General features: G+C 36.6%; 1 protein-coding gene across 20 annotated transcripts in view; it reads left to right on the top strand.

Annotated features, from left to right (window-relative positions):
* The window catches only part of WASF1 (WASP family member 1), a 77,107-nt gene extending 50,075 nt beyond the window's left edge, over positions 1 to 27,032 (top strand). For 14 of the 20 annotated variants that reach the window (XM_004044517.5, XM_063707182.1, XM_019029582.4 and 11 more), the window contains 7 exons: positions 13,384 to 13,518; positions 18,171 to 18,324; positions 19,662 to 19,779; positions 21,274 to 21,446; positions 23,298 to 23,477; positions 24,635 to 25,263; positions 26,172 to 27,032. In XM_004044517.5, coding sequence (XP_004044565.3) covers positions 13,384 to 13,518; positions 18,171 to 18,324; positions 19,662 to 19,779; positions 21,274 to 21,446; positions 23,298 to 23,477; positions 24,635 to 25,263; positions 26,172 to 26,329 — 1,547 coding nt within the window. In that variant the 3' untranslated portion in view covers positions 26,330 to 27,032. The remainder of the gene's footprint in view (positions 1 to 13,383; positions 13,519 to 18,170; positions 18,325 to 19,661; positions 19,780 to 21,273; positions 21,447 to 23,297; positions 23,478 to 24,634; positions 25,264 to 26,171) is intronic. The other 6 variants (XM_019029590.4, XM_055391498.2, XM_063707188.1 and 3 more) reach the window with 1 other exon arrangement.
* Positions 27,033 to 27,434: the final 402 nt, after the last annotated feature.

Genomic DNA, 27,434 nt, shown 5'->3' with positions numbered 1-27,434 from the left:
AGCATTGTGTGAAAACAGCAAATGAACTTGGCCTCTGGCAGACAGAAGTCAAGCAGGTTGGCCAGAGAATAAAGGCCAGTGAAAGAGGCAGATTAGGGAGAAGGAGACAGGCAATATGTTCTCATTGCAAATTTACAGAATAGAGCAACTTGGTTAAGGAATTAAACAAATTATTTTCTATTCTAAGTTTAATCAGAAAATTTAAAAAATCTGGTCTGTCTTTTGCATTGAAGGATTAGCTTTTTCATAAGACATTGATATTTCATTTTAAAGGTGAAACAAGGTGTTCTTGGCAGAGATAATATCCACCAAGTGGTCCTAGATTTATCTCATCAGCCATATAAATTCTCCTGATAAGCAGGCTTGGCTTTTCTTTTCTTTTCCTTTTAACTTTTGTCCTTTCTTTTATAATTGAGTACTTAGCACAAGAGGTTGTTAATCTAATTTGTTTCCGGTAAGAAAGTTTAGGCATACCTGTAGCGAGAGCAACATAAAAAGTTAAATTTGAATATTCTCTGTGAGAGTACTAAATTTTTGCATTGCCTGTGAAATAGTAAGAATAAATAAAAGGCTATTTTAATTGAATTTTAAGTATATTCCTTGTTCCATTCAGTGGTCATTTTTTTCAGGTTAGTGAATCACTAAAATATTGTATTGTTTACTTGAGGCTAATAAAAAAAGTGTTAGAGTTCCCAGATTAAATATGATTAACTATATTGTTTAAAGATATTTTGCAGATTTTTTGTGAACTAGCACGGATTGAACCAAGTATAACATAATGTCATATAAAATTTGTTTTATATACGTTATGTACGTACATAAGTATATAAGCATGCTAATATTAAAATACATGTTAAGAACATAGAAATGGCATTAGTAATTTTGTATAACACATTTCTTAAAATGAATTGTGGATCCAGTACAGGCATCTTATTTTAGGTATATACCCAATATAGAATTTAGAACTAATATTGTGATTAAGGGTGGTAATTTGCAGTACTAACCCATTTGTTACAAAACTTAAAGATGAAAATTTAAGGAATTTTTAAGTCTATATAGTCCATATAAGCAACATCTATCAGCAGGCACATGGTTATGCTGTAGCGAAACTCTGAAAATTATAAATACCTTGTAACAATATAACTAAATTAGGTGTTGGGTGCTTCACATTTAGAATCAGAGACCTGGAAGGCATTGTTTAAGCAGTTTGTAGAGATTCAAAAACAAAGAGAAAACCCATAAAATATTCTAGCAAGGTGTGACAATAGTTTACTGCCCTGAAATTAACTTCTCTGGCAGCTTTCCCACTTGACATAGTTGAGAACCTGGAATTAAATTTAAAAGGCCTCTAGATAGCCAGAATAAATAAACTCATGCACTAAAGACCATGCACATAAAATAACCAATTGATCCCTCTCTCAAAACCTGTTTACTTTTACCTTGATAGTTCAAACAGATTTGATGATGTGGTTTCCAAACAGTTATGCTTCAGAGGATAAAAGGAGGAAGCATGGGAGGAGATACTAGAAGGAGGCATCACTGAACCCAACCAAAAGGAGGTAGTTCACAGGAAAGGACAAAGTGATGTAAGGGAAGATGCAACATAAAAACTGGAAAGAAGCCATTTAATGTAAAGCAAATATCCTTATACATTTCAAGGCTGTTTTCTGGCCTAGGATAATATTTGATTTTCATAATTCATGCCCATGAGTCCCTAAGAAAAAATTAAATTATGTTTAATTTTATATTCCATTTAAGAAGAGGGAAGCTTAGAATACATTTCACAAGTTTCCATCGAAAATAGTTAAAATAACAATTGATGTATTAGATAATAATCTCTGAATTACTTAGAAAACTTGGCTATCCAAAATGTTTCTAGATAATGGAGATTTTCACTTTGGTGCTATTATTAGTACTGAAAGTGCTTGAGAATATAGCAATGAAAGTAAACTGCAGGGATCCACATGGCTTAGGGCTGGATATCTTCCTGACCTTTTCCTCACAAAAATGTACTTCCTTTTTTAATTTTTTTGAAACAGAGTCTTGCTCTGTCACCCAGGCTGGAGTGCAGTGGTGCGATCTTGGCTCACTACAACCTCCACCTCCCAGGTTCAAGCAATTCTTGTACCTCAGCCACCCAAGCTGCTGGGATTACAGGCGAGTGCCATCATGCCTGGCTAATTTTTGTATTATTTTTAGTAGAAGTGGGGTTTTGCCATGTTGGCCAGGCTGGCCTTGAACTTCTGGCCTCAAGTGATCCTCCCGCCTCGGACTCCCAAAGTGCTGGGATTACAGGTGTGAGCCACCATACCCAGCCAGTACATCTGTTTTTTGTGAGATTTTTCCTAGTAGAACATAATTCTGTTTTGTATTAGATAATTACCACAAACCTATAATTCACTTTATATCAATTTCCTCTTTCTCATTTTATTGCTTTCTTAATGATGCAAGGTGTTTTACTCCTTAGCTGAGCTAGGTCCAGGTTCTTGTCTCACGATGAGGAAGAATTAGGCACACAGATACTCTAAGAGTGAATGGAGTAGAATTTATTAAGTGAAAGGAAAGCTCTCAGCAAAGAGAGGGGTCCTGAAAGCAGGTTCCAGGTTGCCCCTTCACAGTTGAATACAAGGGCATATATATAGAGAGAGAGAGAGAGAGAGAGAAGCTGATGGGGCTGGGTTCCCTATTTGTATAAGGCACAGATTACTGGTGGCTTCACCACATTTCCCTAGTGCACATGCAGGCCCTTAGTCCGCTGTGGGCATGTTTAAGCAAGCCCCCTGTGCAAGTTCCCTTATCTGCACAAAGCATCTGGTGTAAGCCCTTGTGGGGTGGGTCAGAGGTTCTCTGGGGACCCTTCCCTTACTGTCTGCCTAAAGCAAGCTAGCTAACTCCTTTCATTAACAACCATTGGGATTCTGAATACTTAAGGGATCTCTTCCCCTGGCTTTTCTCTTATGGAATATAGTCAGTTCTTATTGCCAAGATTAGTCTTTTCCATCTCTGTATCTACACCTAGCATTTGTAGCCCTACCAATTGTTGAATAAATGAGTAACTTTATACCTGCTTTTTCTTCCATTTGGGATGCTTCCCTTATCTGCCAGAGAAACTGTCTCTGGAAGTACCTTGATCACCAAATAACGTTTGACACCTGAAAGTGAGGTGCTTCTATCTCTGCTGTGTTGCTCTTACCTTAAGAGCTGCCTGTTATTGAGCTCCTCTGTATCAGGTGCACTTCAAGGCTCTTTTCTTGCTTCTTTTAGAGACAGATGTTTTTAATTCTTATTTTACAGATAAGGAAATTGATACCAAGGTCTCACAGTGAATAGAACAAATATTTGGACTTATTTATTAAATTGCTTTAAATATTTGCTTAAATGTCTGGTTCTCCCTCTGCTCAAAATTCAGTAATGGCAGGGATCTTCTTCCAGTTATTTTGGCTTACTCTTTTCAGTAATAAGAACTTACACAACTAGAGGAATACAGTGATTTTAGATTTATGATTTTTTTTTTCAGAAATTGTAACAAGAGAGTGTAAAAGATCTCCTAAATTTCTGAATCTGTATCTTGGGCATCCCTGGGACAGATAATCTTCTAGGTCTTTGATGAATCTTGGGTTCTGCCACTTGGCCTAAAATTTATTTCTAGCTAATATAAATGCTGATTATATATAAATGCTGATTATATATAAATGCTACAGTCTACATATAAATGCTTTCAGATTGACAGGCATATTATTTGCATATACCTTTGCATCATAATCTTCTCTAACCCTCATCAGGAGGACAGATAGAGATAAAGCAAGTAATTTCCGTTTTAGACACAAATCATTTAACAGAAAGTAGTAGAACAAGGTTTAAAAGCAGGCTTCCCAGGGTATCTCTTTTTTTTTCCCCCACTTTGTCATGGCTGGGTGACTTTAGATAGGGTTTAAAGTTTAAAATACAGTTGGCCCTTGAACAGTGTAGGGGTAAGGGGCACAGATCCTCAGTGAAGCCAGAAATTTGCATATAACTTTTGACTCCCCCAAAACTTAACTGCCTGTAGCCTACTATTGACCAAAAGCCTTACCGAGAACATAAACTGTTGCTTAACATGTATATTTTATGTTGTATGTATAGTAGTATACTGTATTCCTACAATAAGGTAAGCTAGAGAAAAGAATATGTTAGTAAGAAAACCATAAGAAAAAATATACTTACTGTTCATTAAGTGGAAGTGGATCATCATAAAAGTCTTCATCCTCGTTATCTTCACATTGAGCAGGCCAAAGAGAAGGAAAAGGAGGAGTTTGTCTTGCTGTCTCAGGAGTAGCAGAGGCAGAGAGGTGGAGGAGGTAGAAGTAGTAGAGGTGGGCACACTGGTGTAACTTTACAAAAACACATCTTGATTTCTGACTTTTTTGCTTCTTCATTTCTCTAAAAATGTTTTTGTATGGTACCAATCCTCCTTTTCTTTGCTTTAGTTTCGGTACTGTATCATAGAAGGGTTCACGTTGTAAAATAAGTCAAAAGTAGTCTTGAATAATTGGAATGCTTTTGCCAGATTCTCTAATGTCAATTTGTTTTCTGACACCACTTCTTCTATGTCTTCTTTTTTTTTTTTTGGATTCCATTTTTTAAAATCGGAGATCTGCTTCTTTACTTTCTTTTTTATTTATTATTATACTTTAAGTTCTATGGTACATGTGCACAGTGTGCAGGTTTGTTACATAGGTATACATGTGCCATGGTGGTTTGCTGCACCCATCAACTCGTCATTTACATTAGGTATTTTTTCCTAATGCTATCCCTCCCCCAGCCCCTCACCCTCCGACAGACCCGGCTGTGTGATGTTCCCCACCATGTGTCCATGTGTTCATGTTGTTCATTTCCCACCTAGGAGTGAGAACATGTGGTGTTTGGTTTTCCGACCTTGTGATAGTTTTTTTAGAATGATGGTTTCCAGCTTTATACATGTCCCTGCAAAGGACATGAACTCATCCTTTTTTATGGCTACATAGTATTCCATGGTGTATATGTACCACATTTTCTTAATCCAGTCTATCATTGATGGACATTTGGGTTGGTTCCAAGTCTTTACTATTGTAAATAGTGCCACAATAAACATACATGTGCATTTGTCTTTATAGTAGCATGATTTATAATCCTTTGGGTATGTACCCAGTAATGGGATCGCTGGATCAAATGGTATTTCTAGTTCTAGATCCTTGAGGAATTGCCACACTGTCTTCCACAATGGTTGAACTGACTTACACTCTCACCAACAGTGTAAAAGTGTTCCTATTTCTCCACATCCTCTCCAGCATCTGTTGTTTCCTGACTTTTTCATGATCACCATTCTAACTGGCATGAGATGGTATCTCCTTGTGGTTTTGATTTGCACTTCTCTGATGACCAGGGATGATGAGCATTTTTTCATATGTCTGTTGGCTGTGTAAATGTCTTCTTTTGGGAAGTGCCTGTTCATATCCTTTGTCCACTTTTTGATCGGGTTGTTTTTTTTCTTATAAATTTGTTTAAGTTCTTTGTAGATTCTGGATATTAAGCCTTTGTCAGATGCGTAGATTGCAAAGATTTTCTCCCATTCTGTAGGTTGCCTGTTCACTCTGATGGTAGTTGCTTTTGCTGTGCAGAGGCTCTTTAGTTTATTTAGATCCCATGTGTCTATTTTGGCTTTCTTGCCATTGCTTTTGGTGTTTTAGTCATGAAGTGTTTGCCCATGCCTATGTCCTGAATGGTATTGCCTAGGTTTTCTTCTAGGGTTTTTATGGTGTTAGGTCTTACATTTAAATCTTTAATCCATCTTGAGTTAATTTTTGTATACGGTGTAAAGAAGGGATCCAGTTTCAGCTTTCTACATATGGCTAGCCAGTTTTCCCAGCACCATTTATTAGATAGGGAATCCTTTCCCCATTTCTTGTTTTTGTCAGGTTTGTCAAAGATCAGATGGTTGTAGATGTGTGGTATTATTTCTGAGGGCTCTGTTCTGTTCCATTGGTCTATATCTCTGTTTTGGTACCAGTACCATGCTGTTTTGGTTACTGTAGCCTTGTAGTATAGTTTGAAGTCATGTAGCGTGATGCCTCCAGCTTTGTTCTTTTGGCTTAGGATTGTCTTGGCTATGCAGGCTCTTTTTTTGTTCCATATGAACTTTAAAGTAGTTTTTTCCAATTCTGTGAAGAAAGTCATTGGTAGCTTGATGGGGATAGCATTGAATCTATAAATTACTTTGGGTAGTATGGCCATTTTCACGGTATTGATTCTTCCTATCCATGAACATGGAATGTTCTTCCATTTGTTTGTGTCCTCTTTTATTTCGTTGAGCAGTGGTTTGTAGTTCTCCTTGAAGAGGTCCTTCACATCCCTTGTAAGTTGGATTCCTAGGTATTTTATTCTCTTTGTAGTAATTGTGAATGGGAGTTCACTCATGATTTGGCTCTCTGTTTGTCTGTTATTGGTGTATAAGAATGCTTGTGATTTTTGCACATTGATTTTGTATCCTGAGACTTCGCTGAAGTTGCGTATCAGCTTAAGGAGATTTTGGGCTGAGACGATGGGGTTTTCTAAACATATAATCATGTCATCTGCAAACAGAGACAATTTGACTTCCCCTTTTCCTAATTGAATACCCTTTATTTCTTTCTCTTCTTGCCTGATTGCTCTAGCCTTCCAACACTATGTTGAATAGGAGTGGTGAGAGACGGCATCATTGTCTTGTGCTGATTTTCAAAGGGAATGCTTCCAGTTTTTGCCTATTCAGTATGATTTTGGCTATGGGTTTGTTATAAATAGCTCTTATTATTCTGAGATACATTCCATCAATACCTAGTTTATTGAGAGTTTTTAGCATGAATGGCTGTTGAATTTTGTTGAAGGCCTTTTCTGCAGCTATTGAGAAAATCATGTGGTTTTTGTCGTTTGTTCTGTTCATGTGATGGATTACGTTTATTGATTTGCATATGTTGAACCAGCCTTGCATCCCAGGGATGAAGCTGACTTGATCGTGGTGGATAAGCTTTTTGATGTGCTGCTGGATTTGGTTTGCCAGTATTTTATTGAGGATTTTTGCATTGGTGTTCATCAGAGATATTGGCCTAAAATTCTCTTTTTTTGTTGTGTCTCTACCAGGCTTTGGTATCAGGATGATGCTAGCCTCATAAAATGAGTTAGGGAGGTTTCCCTCTTATTCTATTGATTGAAATAGTTTTAGAAGGAATAGTACCAGCTCCTCTTTGTACCTCTGGTAGACTTTGGCTGTGCATCTGTCTGGTCCTGGGCTTTTTTTAGTTGGTAGGCTATTAAATATTGCCTCAATTTCAGAACCTGTTATTGGTCTATTCAGAGATTCACCTTCTTCCTGGTTTAGTCTTGGGAGGGTGTATGTGTCCCGGAATTTATCCATTTCTGCTAGATTTTCTAGTTTATTTGTGTAGAGGTGTTTATAGTATTCTCTGATGGTAGTTTGTATTTCTGGGGGATTGGCAGTGATATCCCCTTTATCATTTTTTATTGTGTCTATTTGATTCTTCTCTCTTTTCTTGTTTATTAGTCTTGCTAGCGGTCTATCTATTTTGTTGATCTTTTCAAAAAAACAGCTCCTGGTTTTATTGATTTTTTTGAAGGGTTTTTTGTGTCTCTCCTTCAGTTCTGCTCTGATCTTAGTTATTTCTTGCCTTCTGCTAGCTTTTGAATATGTTTGCTCTTGCTTCTCTAGTTCTTTTAATTGTGATGTTAGGGTGTCAATTTTAGATCTTTCCTGCTTTCTCTTGTGAGTATTTAGTGCTATAAATTTCCCTCTACACACTGCTTTAAATGTGTCCCAGAGATTCTGGTACTTTGTGTCTTTGTTCTCATTGGTTTCAAAGAACATCTTTATTTCTGCCTTCATTTTGTTATTTACCCATTAGTCATTCAGGAGCAGGTTGTTCAGTTTCCATGTAGTTGTGCGGTTTTGAGTGAGTTTCTTAATCCTGAGTTCTAATTCAATTGCACTGTGATCTAAGGGACAGTTCGTTGTGATTTCTGTTCTTTTACATTTGCTGAGGAGTGTTTTACTACCAATTATGTGGTCAGTTTTAAAATAAGTGTGATGTGATTCTGAGAAGAATGTATATTCTATTGATTTGGGGTGTGGAGTTCTGTAGATGTCTATTAGGTCTGCTTGGTCCAGAGCTGAGTTCAAGTCCTGGATATCTTTGTTAACCTTCTGTCTCTTTGATGTGTCTAATATTGACAGTGGGGTGTTAAAGTCTCCCGTTATTATTGTGCAGAAGTCTAAGTTTCTTTGTAGGTCTCTAAGGAGTTGCTTTATGAATCTGGGTGTTCCTGTATTGGGTGCATATATATTTAGGATAGTTAGCTCTTCTTGTTGAATTGATCCCTTTACCATTATGTAGTGGCTGCCTTTGTCTCTTTTGATCTTTGTTGGTTTAAAGTCTGTTTTATCAGAGACTAGGATTGCAAACCCTGCTTTTTTTTTTTTTTTTTTTTTTTTGCTTTCCGTTTGCTTGGTAGATCTTCCTCTTTCCCTTTATTTAGAGCCTATGTGCATCTTTGCATGTGAGCATGTGAGATGGGTTTCCTGAATACAGCACACTGATGGGTCTTGACTCTTTATCCAATTTACCAGTCTGTGTCTTTTAATTGGAGCATTTAGCCCATTTACATTTAAGGTTAATATTGTTATGTTTTATTTTGATCCTGTCATTATCATGTTAGCTGGTTATTTCGCCTGTTAATTGATGCAGTTTCTTCCTAGCATCGATGTTCTTTACCATTTGGCATGTTTTGCAGTGGCTGGTACCGGTTGTTGCTTTCCATGTTTAGTGCTTCCTTCAGGAGCTCTTGTAAGGCAGGCCTGGTGGTGACAAAATCTCTCAGCATTTGCTTGTCTGTAAAGGATTTTATTTCTCCTTCAGTTATGAAGCTTAGTTTGGCTGGATATGAGATTCTGGGTTGAAAATTCTTTTCTTTAAGAATGTTGAATATTGGCCCCCACTCTCTTCTGGCTTATAGGGTTTCTGCCAAGAGATCCGCTGTTAGTCTGATGGGCTTCCCTTTGTGGGTAACCCGACCTTTCTCTCTGGCTGCCCTTAACATTTTTTCCTTCATTTCAACCTTGGTGAATCTCGACAATTATGTGTCTTGGGGTTGCTATTCTTGAGGAATATCTTTGTGGTGTTATCTGTATTTCCTGAATTTGAATGCTGGCCTTCCTTGCTAGGTTAGGGAAGTTCTCCTAGATAATATCCTGATGAATGTGTTCTAACTTGGTTCCATTTTCCCCATCACTTTCTGGTACACCAGTCAAACATATATTTGGCCTTTTCACATAGTCCCATATTTCTTGGAGGCTTTGTTTGTTTCTTGTCACTCTTTTTTTATCTGATCTTTTCTTCTCGTTTTATTTCATTAATTTGATCTTCAATCACTGATATTCTTTCTTCCACTTGATCAAATCAGCTATTGAAGCTTGTGCATGCGTCACAAAGTTTTTGTGCCATGGTTTTCAGCTCCATCAGGTCATTTAAGGTCTTCTCTACATTTTATTCTAGTTAGCCATTTATCTAAGCTTTTTTCAAGGTTTTTAGCTTCCTTGCAATTGGTTAGAACATGCTCCTTTAGCTCAGAGAAGTTTGTTGTTACCAACCTTGTGAAGCCTACTTCTATCAACTCATCAAACTCATTTTCCATCCAGTTTTTTTCCCTTGCTGGCAAGGAGCTGCAATCCTTTGGACGAGAAGAGGCGCTTTGTTTTTTTTTCGAATTTTCAGCTTTTCTGCTCTGGTTTTTCCCCATCTTTGTGGTTTTATCTACCTTTGGTCTTGGATGTTGGTGACCTACAGAGGGGGTTTTGGTGTGGATGTCCCTTCTGTTTGTTAGTTTTCCTTCTAACAGTCAGACCCCTCAGCTACAGGTCTGTTGGAGTTTGCTTGAGGTCCACTCCAGACCCTGTTTGCCTGGGTATCACCACCAGAGGCTGCAGAACAGCAAATATTGCTGCCTGATCCTTCCTCTGGAAGCTTCATCCCAGAGGGGCACCCACCTGTTTGAGGTGTCTGTTGGCCCCTACTGGGAGGTGTTCCCCAGTCAGGTTACACGGGGGTCAGGGACCCACTTGAGGAGGCAGTCTGTCCGTTCTCGGAGTTCAGATGCTGTGCTGAGAGAACCACTGCTCTCTTCAGAGCTGTCAGACAAGGATGTTTAAGTCTGCAGGAGCTGTCTGCTGCTTTTTGTTCTACTATGTCCTTCCCCAAGAGGTGGAATTTATAGAGGGAATAGACCTTACTGAGCAGTTCAAGCTTACCGGCCTCTTTGTTTACACTTTGAGCTACTCAAGCCTCAGCAATGGTGGACGCCCCTCCCCCGTCAAGCTGCAGCGTCACAGGTTGATCTCAGACTGCCGCACTAGCAGTGAGCAAGGCTCCGTGGGCGTGGGACCCGCCGAGCCAGGCATGGGAGGGTATCTCCTGGTCTGCCGGTTGCTAAGACTGTGGGAAAAGCATATAGTATTTGATCAGGAGTATACTGTTTCTCCAGGTACAGTCTGTCACAGCTTCCCTTGGCTAGGAAAGGGAAATCCCCCAACCCCTTGTACTTCCTGGGTGAGGCAACGCCTCGCCGTGCTTCAGCTTGCCCTCTGTGGGCTGCACCCACTGTCCAACCAGTCCCAATGAGATGAACCAGGTACCTCAGTTGGAAATGCAGAAATCACCCGTCTTCTGCATCAGTTTCGCTGGGAGCTGCAGACCGGAGCTGTTCCTATTCAGCCGTCTCGGAAGTGACCCCCTCTTCTATGTCTTCTTTCTCATTGTCTGGTACTGGTTTGGAGGCACTCTTCTCCATCAAGTCATCTTCTGTTAATTCCTCTGGTGTGCTGTCTAATTGGGTCTTGAATTTCTCCAAGATCCATACCTTGCCACGCTTCATCCCCACCCTTTTTTCTGTATCCACTGTCTATTTCATTATTTCCTTGACTGGCACTGTTACAAACCCTGTGAGGTCATGCAAAACATCTGGACACAGTTTTCTCTAATTTTATGAATTTGTTGTCTTGGGCTTGATGGTTTTCTTGGCTTTTTCAGTAATAACTATGGCATCTTTGATGTTATAATCCCTCCAAACTTTCATGATGTTCTCTATTGGGATTCTCTTCCATAGTGTTGACAGTCTTCCATAGAATACCATGTGTAATGAGTCTTAAATGTCCTTATGATCCCCTGATCTAGAGCCTGAATTAGAGCTGTCATGTTTGCGGGCAAGTGGACCACTTTGACACCTTCATTGTGAAACGAATGGGGTTCTGAGTGGCCAGAGATGTTGTACAGTTATCACAAGAATTTTAAAAGACATTCCCTTACTGGCAAGGTACTTCCTGACTTCAGGGACAAAGCGTCAATGGGACCAATCCAGAAAAAGGATTCTCATTGTCCATGCCTTCTTGTTGTCTTGCCTTCTTCTTTTGGCCTTCTTTTTCCTTCAAGGTTTGAGGTTAGCAGCTTTATAGATAAGGGCAGTTCTGATGATAAACCCGACTGCATTTGCACAAAACAATAGAGTTAGCGTGTCCCTTCCTGCCTTAAATCCTGGTGTTCACTTTTTCTTACTAATAAATGTCCTCTGTAGCAGTTTTTTTTTTTTTTCTGGAATAGGACACTCTCATCTGCATTAAAACTCTGTTCAGGCAGATATTGTTTCTACTCAATTTTTTCTTTTCTGTTTTTTTTTTTTTTTCTTTTAGAGAGAGAAGGTCTCACTTTGTCACCCAGGCTGGGCTGGAGTACAGTGGCATGATCACGACTCACAATAGCCTCGACCTCCTAGGCTCAAGTGATCCTCCTGCCTCACCTCCCCAAGTAGCTGGGACTACAGGCACATACCATCGTGCCCAGCTAATTTCTGTATTTTTGGTTGAGACGGGGTTTCACCATGTTGTTCAGGCTGGTCTCAAACTCCTGAGCTCAAGCAGTCTGCCCACCTCAGCCTTTCAAAGTGCTAGGATTACAGACTGTCATGCCTGGCCAATTATTTTTTTTTTTCCAAGCAGCATACATGGAAACTAATTATTTTCCTAATGGCATCTGGGAACTCATCTGCTGCCTCTTGGCTGACAAAAGCTGCAGCTTCTCTTGTGACATTTTTGAGGCCAAACCTCTTCCTGAAAGTATCAAACCATCCTTTACTGCCATTAAATTTTCCAGGTTTAGATCCTTTGCCTTCCTTTTGCTTTAAGTTGTCATATATGGACTTCACTTTTTCTCAAATCATGTTAGAGTCTGTATGTATGCTTTCTTGTAACAGCCATGCACCCACAAAAATTGCATTTTGATACAAGATTAAAAGGTATTCGCAAAAAGTACAAGGTTTTTGTGTCTGCTGGTGTATCTGCAGCAGTGGCTTCATGATTTTCCTTTTCTTTTTTTATAATTGCCCTTAAGTTTGATTCATTTATCTTGAAATGCTAAGCAACCACAGCTGTAGACCTCAATCTGTGGTTCATATCAAGCAATTCAACTTTATCTTGTAGTGTTATGACTTTCTTGTACTTGAGAGTACTTCCAACATCACTGGTGGCACTTTGAATGAGTCTCACAATGTATTCAAGGTTTACAGTATTGCATAAAACATGATGGAAAATACACAAGAACCATGAGAGATTACTTCCTACTCTTATATGCAATTTAGTGGAGAGAGAACTGCTCAAACAGCATTTTAAGTGGATAGTAACAACACTAGAGCTAACTGCAATATCAACAGAGGGTGGCTATAAAATTGTTACAGTAATACAGTATTACACTTAAATTTATTGTTATGATTTAGTACTATTAGGTTGGCAAAAACCGCAATTACATTTGCACCAACCTAATACATCTTTCCATTTCTTTATATTTCTCTTGACTGTGAATGACACTATGTATGTTTTTGTTTTGTGTGTAAATTTTGATAAATTTTAACTTTTTATAATAGATTTCTGTATATTTTGTGGTAGTAAATGATAAAATAGTCTAGTATTTACATAGATTTTATGCATTCATATCTTTAAAATATACTTTAAAATTTTTAGTATTTTTAGGCTATGTGGTTCATCTGCAAGTTTTTTCAAATTGTCTCAAATCTCCAAAATTTTCAATGTATTTGTTGAAAAAAATCCACATGTAAGTGGACTAGCACAGTTAAACGATTTTGTTCAAGGGTCAACTGTAATTCCAAATAAATTCCAAATTCAACAGGTCACCAGTTGTAATATTACATTGTTCAATATTTATCTCTGATCACAAAGTATCTGAGGCAAATATCATGCTAGATTTCTACTGCTTGCAAAGATAAAAACTCAGTGCTCTGGATGTTAAATTTTGTGATATATGTGTCATTTTTGCTTAGGTAAATATGCTGAAGATATATTTGGAGAATTATTCAATGAAGCACATAGTTTTTCCTTCAGAGTCAACTCATTGCAAGAACGTGTGGACCGTTTATCTGTTAGTGTTACACAGCTTGATCCAAAGGAAGAAGAATGTAAGCTTATTAATATTGTATTTTCTTCTACGTATATATTTTAAGTTAGATGAGATGAATGATATACTTAACAGTATTAATCATGAATTTATTACAGATCATACCCATGTCCTTTGGTGTACATATTGTAATAAATCAGTGAATTATCTAAAAATGTCATCAGTATGATTCTCCTGGCTTTTCTTTTCTACTCTGTTTTAAATCTCTTCTTTTTGTACACTAAACAGCTCCTAATTTTTTTGCATAAAGAAGTCATTTTAACCAGACATTTTCCTCCATTCTCTTCATTATCTTTCTCTTTTCATTTCTCCCTTATAATTTATTTGTATACTTTTGTCTTAGAAATAAAAATTATTAGAAAATTACCTGAAATCTTTAGGTTTGATTCTACAAGAATGTAACTGGTTTTTTTTTTTTTTTTTTTTTTTTTTTTTTTTGAGACAGACACTCTGTCACTAGGCTGGAGTGCAGTGGCGCAATCTCAGCTCACTGCAACCTCCACCTCCCAGGTTCAAGCAATTCTCCTGCCTCAGCCTCCTGAGTAGCTGGGATTACAGGTGTCTGCCACCACGCCTGGCTAATTTTTTTATTTTTAGTAGAGATGGGGTTTCACCATGTTGGTCCGGCTGGTCTCGAACTCCTGACCTTGTGATCTGCCCACCTTGGCCTCCCAAAGTGTTGGGATTATAGGCATGAGCCACTACACCTGGCCATGTAACTGCTTTTAATATGCTTTTGTATGTGCATATTGCTAAAGTCTTATTAGTTATTTAACTGAATGCAACTTCCTACTTTAAATGAACATTTCAAAAACAAATTGCCAGTATGTAGGGTGTAAACATTCTATACCAAGATATTAAATCAGGAATAATCAGATAGGCTAAAATAATTGTAGGAACTTCAGTGGTAAAATCATGTTTTATGCCTTGATAGAATACATTGAATGCCAATGTTTCCCAAATGCATCTTTTTTTTTTGTTTCACAAAAAGAAATGCAATACTAAGAACATAATTTGCACTTACCTACCACAGAGAATTGTTTAATGGAATTTCTTACACTCTCTTCAAAATATTTTTGTTGCATTAAATAGTATAAACACAAATTATATAATAGATCTAATTTTTAGTATAAATGCAAATTATATAATAGATCTAAACTTTAACAATAAAAATACTAAAGGATGTCAGTGGAAAGAACAAAAATATAATGTAATGATAGATGTCTTAGTGATGGAACCAGCTACTTTTGAAATAATCCAATGTGTAAATAAGGAGAGGCAAATACTTGGCATACTAGATTTGTACCACTTGTAAAATGTAAACTCAGAGCTCTGTATACAAGAAGAAAAGGAAATAATACTTAAAAAATAGCTTTATTAAGATATATTTCACAACCTACATATACCTTGCAGTTCACCCATTTAAAGTTGAAGTGTACAATTCAGTGTTTTTTAGTATATTCAAGTTATGCAACCGTCACCACAATCAATTTTAGAGTATTTGTATCACTCCAGAAAGAAGCCCTGTACTCATTAGCAGTCACTCTGTTTCCCCTTCAGCTCAACCCCTAGCAATCACTGATCTTTCTGTCTGTATGGATTTGCCTGTATGGATTTGTCTGTATGGATCTGTCTGTATGGATATTTCATATGAATGAATAGTACAGTATGTGGTCTTTTGTGACTGGCTTCTTTTAGCATAATGTTTTCAAGGTTCATTCATATAACATGTATTTATATTTCCCTGATGGCTAATGATGTTGAGTATGTTTTCATGTGCTTACAGGCCATTTGAATATCTCCTTTGGAGAAATGTCTATTTAGTTCCTTAGCCCATTTATAATTTGTATTATTCGTGTTTTTATTTTTGACTTGTTGGAATTCTGTGTATATTCTGGATCTAAATCCTTTATCAAATATATGATTTGCAAATATTTTCTCCCATTCTTTAGGTTGTCTTTCTTGGTGGTATCCTTTGAAACATGTGCATGTATCAATACATTAATTACACCTCATAGAATTCTTGAAATAAAATCATTGTTAGTGGTGAAAAAATATTTTATGGTCATGCTTTCAAATACATAATTTATAGCCAAAATTTGTTTTTCAGATAACTCAACTGTTTATCACTTAAATATAAATTTATGCCATCAAATAATAGAGAAATACACAGGCAGTTCTCATATGTAACAGAAATAAAAATCAACATTTAGTTTCAAAATATTGTTACATTTTAACAAATGTCTTAGAGCCACCATTAAACTTGAAAGTGAAAATACAGATAACAGTAAATAAATTAAGAGGTTTGTGTTAAAAAACAAATTTTAATATGTCAACAGCTATACTGTCAGAATTATACCTAGTTTCCTTTAAAATTTTGTGGAGCAGTGGGGGAAGAATTCAGAATCTAAAAGCTGAACTACTTAATTTGAAATTGTTTTGGAGAGGTTGTATTGAAGGAGTTTTCAGTTATTTAACCTAGGTTTTTTAATTCAGTGGGAATTAAAAGAAAAAACATCATGTGTACAGTACTAAATAGCACAGTGTGGTATCAGTTTTTTTAACCGTTTTGTAGTAACTAAAAACTATCAATTTTGAAAATATTTTTTAAATGAATTTTAAACAAAGACTTGTACAATTATATTTAAGTCAATTATCTTTATAAACATTATGCTAATTTATTGCTTTATAATTCTATTTTATTAATATCAGATGTTATTGTTGGCAAGTGGAAGGAGCTTCACCACAATAGTCTGTTAATAATAAGACAAACGATAAATGAGAGGAGTTGAAGATAGAAGAGTACATCATGCTTATTAGTTTACATGTTTCTTGCATCCTTTACCAAGGAAGTTTGGCGAGATTAAACACTAGGTTTCATCTTAATTACATACTTATTGATTAATAAGTGGGGCAGGAGAGTGGCAAGAATTGATCCACTTTGACTGCAGAAAACACAGCCCACTTCTGGCAGGAGCCTGAGAACAGCGTGTGGTATTGTGGCAAAAAGATTAGCCTCAAAGGTAGACAGATCTGACTTTTCTGTTCTGGCTCTGCTGTTTATTAACTGTTTAACCTCAGGTCAGTTATATACTATTTCCTAGCCTTAGCTTTCTTATATTTCACAATGGAGTAATAATTCCTGTCTTACTGAATTGTAAAGATTAAATGAAATGAAATTTAGTGAAACCATCTAGCACATATAGTATGTACTCATTAAATACTGTATCTCCAGTGCCACTTTTTAGTGACAGTGGGGAAAAACTTTTTGCTTCTCTGAATTTTATTTTAGTATTTATAAGTGTGTTACAGGTCATGCAGCAGTGGAATTGCTAGAAATGCAATTATGGTGCCACCATTGCAGAGCCAGCCTATTGTACCTTCTGTGCCATTGGTCCCATGTTCATGTTGAGTGAATTTACTTGAGGGGATGACAGGAATATTATTTTAAGGAGAAGGATAACTTAAGAAATGTTGGCTGGACGTGGTGGCTCACACCTGTAATCCCATCACTTTGGGAGGCTGAGGTTGGCAGATCATGAGGTCAGGAGTTCAAGACCAGCCTGGCCAACATAGTGAAACCTCATCTCTACTAAAAATTAAAAAAAAAAAAAAATTAGTCGGCCATGGTGGCAGGTGCCTGTAGTCCCAGCTACTTGGGAAGCTGAGGCAGGAGAATTCCTTGAACCTGGGAGGAAGAGGTTGCAGTGAGCCGAGATCGTGCCACTGCACTCCAGCCTGGGTGACACAGCGAGACTCTGTCTCAAAAAAAAAAAAAAAAAGAATTGTTAGGATTGTTATACTGACCTTGCTATGTTATAGGGCATTTGTCTGTATACTTAAGGCCATATTAAATATCAAGAAATTACCTTATTTTTTAATATTGGGATATCACTGTAAGAATTAAGAATGCAGCATTTTTGTATATTTTTTATTTTAACATGCTGCACAGTTCAAAATAAATGAAGTTATTTTTAAATCATGTATGTGATGGGGCTGTGCTAGTGACTGGGAATACTAATGTACAAGATAGTCTGAGTCTTCAAGAGCTTATAGTTAGGTAGAAATCCTTATAGTACAGACAAAAGATAAGTGAAAAAGAGAATAATATAGATCACCTAATACTTAAAAGTATTTCCTTTACAGTAAAGTTTGTTTTAACTTGATAGTACACATACAATATTTATAGTATATGTAGCATAGAGGTTAACAGCGTGTTTAGCCCACAATGCCACTAATAAGTAATTCCTTTCAGAGTTACTGGTGTAAGCTAAAAAAAGGAATAAAGGGAGATGGAAAAGAAGATTATAGGAGAAGAGAACCTAAGTTGGTGGGGGCCCATGATGGCAGGTAGAAGAAAGAAAAAGGTATGTTTGGTTGAAATGTAGATATGTTTCAGGTGTCATTAGGGCCCTCTGAGCCTTCGAAATCAAAGGTTAATTAAAACCTATCTGATTGGGAAAATTAGGCACAGAATGATATGGGTAAATATAATGATAGAACATTTAAAATATGGTTTCTGATTAATAAGCCACTAAGGTCACAACCTCTTGAGCCATGCTGACTTTTAGACAAATAAAGTATGTGAATTTGCCCTTATGTTAAATCATCTTAGTAAAATAAAGTAAAATGAATTCTTGATTTTTGTTTTAGTGTCTTTGCAAGATATAACAATGAGGAAAGCTTTCCGAAGTTCTACAATTCAAGACCAGCAGCTTTTCGATCGCAAGACTTTGCCTATTCCATTACAGGAGACGTACGATGTTTGTGAACAGCCTCCACCTCTCAATATACTCACTCCTTATAGGTAGGTAGGTTAATAAATAGTAGCCCTATTATTTATCTCAGACTTCAGATTGAAATGCTAAATCCCCAAACATTCTATATTTCATTGGGGTTCTAGCCAACACAGAGAGCCCTCTCTGTCCACCACCTTTGGAAAACCTTTGCTTTTATTCACTGGATGAATTCTTAAGATTGTGGCATACAAAAGACAAGACCTATTTAAAAGAGTTGTTTTTACAAGTTAAGAAAAGCCACTGGTAAACTTATTAATGTAAAGAGATAAGGAGTTATTATTGTCCTTTTAATTTAATTTTTAATCAAATGGAAAAAGCTCAAAATTCTGTCCTACTAACAAAATAAACATTATAATTTTTGCTTGTTTTGTCTACTCTTTTTTTTTTTTTTTTGAGGCGGAGTCTCACTTTGTCACCCAGGCTTACGACAAGCTCCGCCTCCCAGGTTCATGTCATTTTCCTGACTCAGCCTACCGAGTAGCTGGGACTACAGGCGCCTGCCACCAAGCCCAGCTAAATTATTATATTTTTAGTAGAGATGGGGTTTCACTGTGTTAGCCAGGATGGTCTCAATCTGACCTCGTGATCCACCCGCCTTGGCCTCTCAAAGTGCTGGGATTACAGGCGTGAGCCACTGCGCCCGGCCTGTTTCGTCTACTCTTGATTTGATTTGTATACATTAACTTCTTACATAATGAATAGGTAGTACCTTTTTAAAATGCTTTTTACCACTTAGAATAAAATCTGGAATTATTTAGCCTTTCTTTGAAGTTCTTTCACATGGTTTGTTAAATGGGTAATTTAAGATGTACAACACAACCTGAATAAAATAGTATTCAGAGAGTTATTTGAAATTGTAAGTCAGTGTGCAGATAATTAGATATAAATGTGACTGTTAGAATGACTATTACGTATGATATCTTTTGGATTTAGTAAGATAATAAATAAATCATAGTATTGGCAGAAACTGCAAAATTTCTGTCTTCTAGATGATGTTACTGTCTTTTCAGGCTTTTATCTTTGGCAGAGCTATTTGTAATTATTGGAATTGCCCAAAGGACTTTTTAGAAAATTTGGGATTCAGCAGAAATTAGGGATGAAAATTGCCCAGCTATACTTTAAATTGTTAGTACTAACTTGGAAAAGCATCTGCTTTACCACTTTTCTTTGTTTCCTCATATTTGTGAGAAATTTTCTATTGGTGCAATATTCAGTTTTATTTTAGCACTATTTTAACATGCTGTATTTTATTAATGTAAGAGGATAAACATTTTAGTGAAATTATTTCTATTCTGATTGCCTAAGTCTTACTAATGTGTGTTTTAATTGATATTTTATATTTCAGAGATGATGGTAAAGAAGGTCTGAAGTTTTATACCAATCCTTCATATTTCTTTGATCTATGGAAAGAAAAAATGTTGCAAGATACAGAGGATAAGAGGAAGGAAAAGAGGAAGCAGAAGGTATTACAAGAGATTAAAAAATTGAGGTTAATTTTTGTATATTTGTGTTTTGTTGCACATATTGAACTTCATTAATCTTGTATTTTGACAGTTTTATTTTATTGGGTCCATATAGTTAAATACTGAAGTCTTTATAACTCCACAGAAAGAACACAGTCTGATGGGGAGCAGATGAGCAATTAGATTATTAGAGTATGGCATAGTAAGTGCCATAGCAGAGGTATGCATAAAGGGTTTAGATAACACAAAATAGCATCTGCTTTAGCTAGCAGGCAGGGTAAACCCTTCCCACAAAGCTTATAATGAATCTTGAAGAACAGATAGGAGTTAGGTGTACCAAGGAAGAGAGGAACATTTTGGTAAGGAGCAATGGAATCTTGTACAGATATTGGTAACGTAGATTAAGCTAGTATTTTGTTGCTACAGAGCACATCCTAAACATTTCTCTCCTAAATGTTTTGGAGAGGTTATTATATTCACATGAAATTTCTGTTATTGTCATTTTCCGCTTTCTAATAAAATTCACTTGTATCTGCTTTATATTTCATGTTAATGATAACTGAAAACACAGAAGGATGAAGCAAAGTTAGATTTAGGCTGAATTATGAAGGAGGCAAATTCTGTCTTTATCATCTCTCTGGTTCTCCTGTAGCTATCTCTGCTTTCCCTAATCCCTGTATAATGCCATTGTATTGTCTTCTTTGCTAGATGGTAACCCAGTGTTCTAGCTAACATTTGCAAACTGGTGACTGGCAAGCCAGATTATGCCTGTAGGGAGTGTTTTGTTTGCCAAACACAGAGGTTTTTAAACTTTGGAACTAGAGTGCCTGAGACGGACATATCTGTCTAGCTCACCGCATGCCCCATTTTACACCCAACTGGCTTCATTCATGTATGTTATCCGCTTGGCCGCTTTGGGCGTTTGAATTTGTTACACTTACTCTAGCCCTTTCTGTACTTTCTCCCCCAGTTTTGAATCACTTTTTGTTTTATTGTTTAAAGACAGTGTTTTCTGTTGAGTGATATAGTTATTGGTTAATTAGATAATTGGATTTTTTTCTAATGTGTTGGCTAGCTAATCAGTTACTTCCCGGATAACATAACCTTAGTAAATTGTTACTTTTTGATTAGAGGCAGACAGTGCCATTCATCGTAGAAATTTCAAACTAATGCCTGTGGAGCAAGGGTTCATGAGTCTTTTTTCATCTGAAAGGCTTTCTGACCTCAAATTGTATTCTTTAGGCATACTGTTTTGTGTCTGGTGCATCAGTTCAAATTAGGGGTTAAACAAAACATGGCAGGAAACTGGGATTACAGCAGACTGGCTAAGATTTAACTGAATGTACAAGTAAACCATTTCTGTGTTACTTTTACTATATTGTGATGACATTGTCTTTTTCAGTGTTGATGTTAGAGTTTAATTTGATTGTTATAACCTCTTTTTTAAAAATTAGCGCTTAAGCATTTGACTTTGTTTCAATACATCTGTTATAGCAGAAAAATCTAGATCGTCCTCATGAACCAGAAAAAGTGCCAAGAGCACCTCATGACAGGCGGCGAGAATGGCAGAAGCTGGCCCAAGGTCCAGAGCTGGCTGAAGATGATGCTAATCTCTTACATAAGCATATTGAAGTTGCTAATGGCCCAGCCTCTCATTTTGAAACAAGGTTTCTTTACTTTTGTTTTTTTTTTTTGGATGATAAAACATTGGCTTTATTTGTAGTATCTGTACTTCTAAGTCTTGAGTCCTAAACTGTTGAACAGGCAGACCCTGTTATAAATATAGAGATTATTTCAAAATCCTGACCACTGTGAGCCTACTAAAGTCAGGCCTTGAGCAGGTCATTTTCATACCTGGACCTTAGTTTTGTTATCTTAGAAAGAAGTGGTTGGAGTGGCTGATCTTTAGGGTTTTAGCTTTAGTGTGACGTCTCAATAGCCTCTCGCTTTTCAGGCACAGTCTGCTAGAATTCTGTAATAAAAGTTTAGGGTCTGGGTTTTTTTTGAAATACTGTTGATTTATTGCATATAAAATAGGAGTGAAGAAGGGGTTCTGTTTTGTTCCTTTTACTTTCCCCTGACTTTCTTTCTTTGCCACATTGCCCACCTCAGATATATTAGGACTTTCAAACAAAAGTATTGATCCCTTTTGTAGAAAAGATTTTTTCCTTTCTTAGTGGCCAGGGGCCCTAACTAAATAACATACTACCAGCAAACACATTAAACTGGCGTCTGTCTATGAAGACATTTATTTGGGTATAGTCATACGTTTGTTTGTTTGTTTGTTTGTTTGTTTTGAGACAGAATCTTGCTCTGTCACCCAGGGTGGAGTGCAGTGATGTGCTCTCAGCTCACTGCAACCTCTGCCTCCTGGGTTCAAGCGATTCTCCCAACTCAGCCTCCCAAGTAACTGGGATTACAGGCACATGCCACCACGCCCAGCTAATTTTTGTATTTTTAGTAGAGATGGGGTCTCACCATGTTGGCCGGGCTGATCTTGAACTCATGACCTCAAGTGATCTGCCTGTCTCAGCCTCCCAAAGTGCTGGGATTGCATGTGTGAGCCACTGTGCCCAGCCTAGTCATATGATTTTTTAATGGAAAAGAGCTTAAGGTTTTCTTTTAAGTAATATACATATAAATGATTGGGCCATAAGTGTGCAACATCTTGACCTATTTTAGGAGAAATATACATCTGAGAGATACTATTTATCTGTATTACTGAAAGAATTGACATTAAAAAATTAATAAACTTTAGACATTTCTACTACTGTTGAGTAATTAAGGTACTTATCTGACTCACTAAATACAATAATTTCTGACTTGCTGTGTGCACATCTGTTAAATCCAACTTTGTCCCAAGAATGTACTAGCAAATATTTATAAATCTTAACATGTTCGAGGTATCTAAAATTTTGCTTACATCTAAGTCACATGTTGCTATGTTACTCAGCTATTTTCTGAGTACCCTTGCACCTTTGAAAACAGCAGAAGGACAGAAACAATATAGCTAGCCACCTCTGTGCTGCTAGTATCTGGGAGGCCTTTCTCTCTGGTGCAAGACTTTTAGAAGTCATTTAAGAGCACACCGAGATATAATAGTAGTAGAAAACTCATTTTCCTATTCTACCTTTCTGTCATTGGCATCTTCTTGTAAAGAACTAAATAGAGGCAGATAGCTTTCCACACAATTTGCTAAAAGTTAATTATTTTCTTGTTTATTAAATTACGTACGTAATGCTTTTCATCCTGTGAGTTGAATTAGTATTCTGTTATAAAATAATAAAATAACTGATGGTCATCATAGTAGATCTCTAAATCAACAAGTAAGGGTTATATTGTGAGCAGCATTCTTTGTTTTAAAAGCAGGATTAATGTAATACATTTCTGAAAGTTTCTTAAAAATAGTTAAAATATTGGCATTGAAAGGATAAACTTTAAATATTTAATATCTCATGTAGAACCCTTTCCTCCCAATAATTCAAGAATAATTCACTGATACTATATATTTCTTTTAGACCTCAGACATACGTGGATCATATGGATGGATCTTACTCACTTTCTGCCTTGCCATTTAGTCAGATGAGTGAGCTTCTGACTAGAGCTGAGGAAAGGGTATTAGTCAGACCACATGAACCACCTCCGCCTCCACCAATGCATGGAGCAGGAGATGCAAAACCGATACCCACCTGTATCAGGTATGTTGGAACAAGCATATGATGTTTTATCTTAGGAGTCAGTAAACTTTTTCTTTCAAGGACGATATAGTAAGTATTTTTGGCTTTCGGGCCTTACAGTTTTTGTCACAAGTACTCAATTCTGCCATTGTTGCATGAAAGCCACCATAGACTATACATAAACAAATGAATGTGTCTGTGTTTAAATAAACTCTATTTATAAAAACAGGGAGCAGGTCAGATTTGGTCTGTGGGACATTATTTGTAATCTTCTGGTTAGAGCTGACACACTCTCCTAGGAAAATTTAGCTAATAAGAATTTAAAGATTAAAGCCTGTTTCATTTTATTATAGTGTTGTTATCAAGCATATCATGTGCAGTGTATTAAGAAAAATTAAGGATTTTTTGGAATGTGGGTAACAGTCTAAGAAATGGGAACCAAAGATGTGATTATTAATACTAATTTGGTATTAAGGAAAATACTTAAAGAATTTCAGAGAGGATTGGCAGTTGCTTATAATAATCTTTCAGTAAAGCTATTTTGAAGTTTAATCTTGTCAGTTATTATCCAAATGATAAATTTCTAATAGAGAAATATTAGGGAAATTTTCTAATAGAGATATAGAGATCAGCTTTACAATTTTCAGTTAAAAATCCAATTTTATATCACTGACTCATTTGGTGTTCCATCCTCAGGAAAAGAGAGAGCTGTAAATTTCTTTTTGTGGTTTGTAATTAGCTGTCATTGATTTAACTGAAATAGCATATGATGAGACTTAATAGTTTCAGTATAAATACAGCATTGTATTGGCCACATGTATTGCTACAAAATTGCATTATGATCAATGTTGAGTCATTACAGAGACTCCTGTCAGTATAGAATTGAGCATTTTATTTATTAAAGTAAGCATAAAATATCTGAGTGGATGCCAAAGTTGCATGAGAGAATGAGACTAGACTATTACAAACCAAAGCACCACTCATTAATTTTTTTATTGATGTGCTTTTAGTTCTTTTTTTTTTTCTAAATACTGTTGAAGATGTTAAATTTCTATAGGAGCATGTTAATGGATCTATTTTGATATAATTACTGATAGTCGTTTATAGTTTGTGTGGTTAGATTTTCTCTTTAGGCTTTTCTCTTTTAATAACTTGCTAGAATCTCTTTGTCATTTCAGTTCTGCTACAGGTTTGATAGAAAATCGCCCTCAGTCACCAGCTACAGGCAGAACACCTGTGTTTGTGAGCCCCACTCCCCCACCTCCTCCACCACCTCTTCCATCTGCCTTGTCAACTTCCTCATTAAGAGCTTCAATGACTTCAACTCCTCCCCCTCCAGTACCTCCCCCACCTCCACCTCCAGCCACTGCTTTGCAAGCTCCAGCAGTACCACCACCTCCAGCTCCTCTTCAGATTGCCCCTGGAGTTCTTCACCCAGCTCCTCCTCCAATTGCACCTCCTCTAGTACAGCCCTCTCCACCAGTAGCTAGAGCTGCCCCAGTATGTGAGACTGTACCAGTTCATCCACTCCCACAAGGTGAAGTTCAGGGGCTGCCTCCACCCCCACCACCGCCTCCTCTGCCTCCACCTGGCATTCGACCATCATCACCTGTCACAGTTACAGCTCTTGCTCATCCTCCCTCTGGGCTACATCCAACTCCATCTACTGCCCCAGGTCCCCATGTTCCATTAATGCCTCCATCTCCTCCATCACAAGTTATACCTGCTTCTGAGCCAAAGCGCCATCCGTCAACCCTACCTGTAATCAGTGATGCCAGGAGTGTGCTACTGGAAGCAATACGAAAAGGTAATTTTCTCAGCTCCATGAAAAACATTGCTATAGTAGCATTGGAAACTTTCTAAATATTTAAGACAAAAATGTGTTCCTTATCTAAAAAATTTTAGGTGATCATGTTTGTGTACAAATGGCCTTTAGAAAGTAAAGCTATATCCAACTTATATTTAAAATTATTTTCCAGAAAATATATCACATTTGACCATTTTATTTTCATGCTTTGTAGGTATCCTTAAAATGTTTATTGAGTGAATGAGAAATTTAATATATCAGACTTAAATGTTATAGAACATTTAATTAAAACCCTTTATATTATGCTTAATGTGTATATTAACTCCTTTAAAAATGGTATTTTCTTCAATGTTAAGGCTGTTCATTTTGGGTATCCATGACACTTGCTCTACCAGATGCCTTTAGAGGAGTGAGTTTCCTCCCATAGTAACAAAGGAAAGACTTCTCATATTCATTCATTTATTGTCATTATTTCCTAAACAATGACTATAGGCCAGGCACTGAGCGTATAGAATGAATAATAGTGCCTTTCCCTCAAATACAATGGATAATGAAGCCACAGAAAATGTATTCAACAATGTTTAATTTATTTGACCATTGAGGTGATAGAAGAAATGTACCACCTCATTAATTTTTTAGGGGGTGGTGAGCAGGGAGGTATAGTAGACCATGATGGATAAATAAACTGTAGATACCTACTGGGATACCTGGTAAGTTTTACCAACTAATAACACAGATAACATAAAGATTTAATGCCTCTCTCAGTATGATTTCTTCACATTCTTTTCTGATCTTTTTATTTTCCTATAAGTATTTCTCATGTGTATTTGATTTTATTCCAGAAATATTGATAATATCTAGTATCTAGTATTTTGATTTAAATGAATGGTTTGGATTCACTGTATCAGGTATTCAGCTACGCAAAGTAGAAGAGCAGCGTGAACAGGAAGCTAAGCATGAACGCATTGAAAACGATGTTGCCACCATCCTGTCTCGCCGTATTGCTGTTGAATATAGTGATTCGGAAGATGATTCAGAATTTGATGAAGTAGATTGGTTGGAGTAAGAAAAATGCATTGATAAATATTACAAAACTGAATGCAAATGTCCTTTGTGGTGCTTGTTCCTTGAAAATGTTTGGTCATTCTAGTGTTTTGCTTTCTTTTCCTTATAATAAATGACCCTTTTCCTCCATAACTTTTGATTTCTAAGGAAAATATTAGCATACATTTCAAACTAAATGTTTTACAGTGGCTTATCTTTTTTTTCCCCCTGAAAAGACTAATTTGGTCAAATAAACCACTAAGTATTAAGCATGGACAGCTGTTGTTAGAGTAGCAGATTCAGTTTTTTGATATATCTTAATTGTGTACTTTGTGAATTTTAATTTAAAGAAAGCAACTGAAATTGAAATCTTGAGGGCAGCTGTATCTACTAATGAGCCTTATTCCATTTCCTGATGTTTTAAAAGAAGAAACACTGCCTTGATTATACGAATACACTCAGAAAGTACATTTAGCTTGTAGTGTTGAATTCTCTTAAAGGAATGCTTGAATTTTTTCATTATTGTTTTATTGTTTTTATATACTTGCCTTATTTGAATGTTTAGCAGTATCCCCTTCCCACTTATATATTGTGTGATATGATTTTGCTTGCCTATAGGAGTTAAAAACTTTTCCATGTGAAATACTCTGACTTAAACATACATGTAACTTACATAACTGTTAAGAATAACAGTCTGATTTAATAAATGGTTCATTTTAAAAGTTCATCAGTGTTGCTCTTTGAATAAAATGATTTATCATAATTTATCAAATACTGTATGGTAGGCTTTAAATAGTGAATGAAAATTTGAAAAACACTTAGGCTGCATAATTTCCTCTTAATTGCACAGCTTCATATTGTCTACTGTGTAAGGTAGCTTTTATGTCATTTTCCCCGTAAGTTCATAAACTCTGTATTTCTCAACTGCTTGTGGTTTTAAATTAAAACCTCAGCTTGTCATCTAATTTCAGCATACCTTAATTTCAGTTTAACAGTGTTCATGAAATTATGTTTTGCAGCCAGGCATGGTGGCTCATGCCTGTAATCCTAACACTTTGGGAGGCTGAGGCTGGTGGATCACTTGAGCCTGGGAGTTTGAGACCAGCCCAGGCAACATGGTGAGAACC

This window comes from Gorilla gorilla, chromosome 5 (assembly GCF_029281585.2).
Source record: "Gorilla gorilla gorilla isolate KB3781 chromosome 5, NHGRI_mGorGor1-v2.1_pri, whole genome shotgun sequence".
In the NCBI taxonomy this organism is placed as follows: domain Eukaryota; kingdom Metazoa; phylum Chordata; class Mammalia; order Primates; family Hominidae; genus Gorilla; species Gorilla gorilla.
The sequence above is the reverse complement of the archived record's forward strand: the minus strand, read 5'-3'. Positions and strand labels throughout refer to the sequence as shown.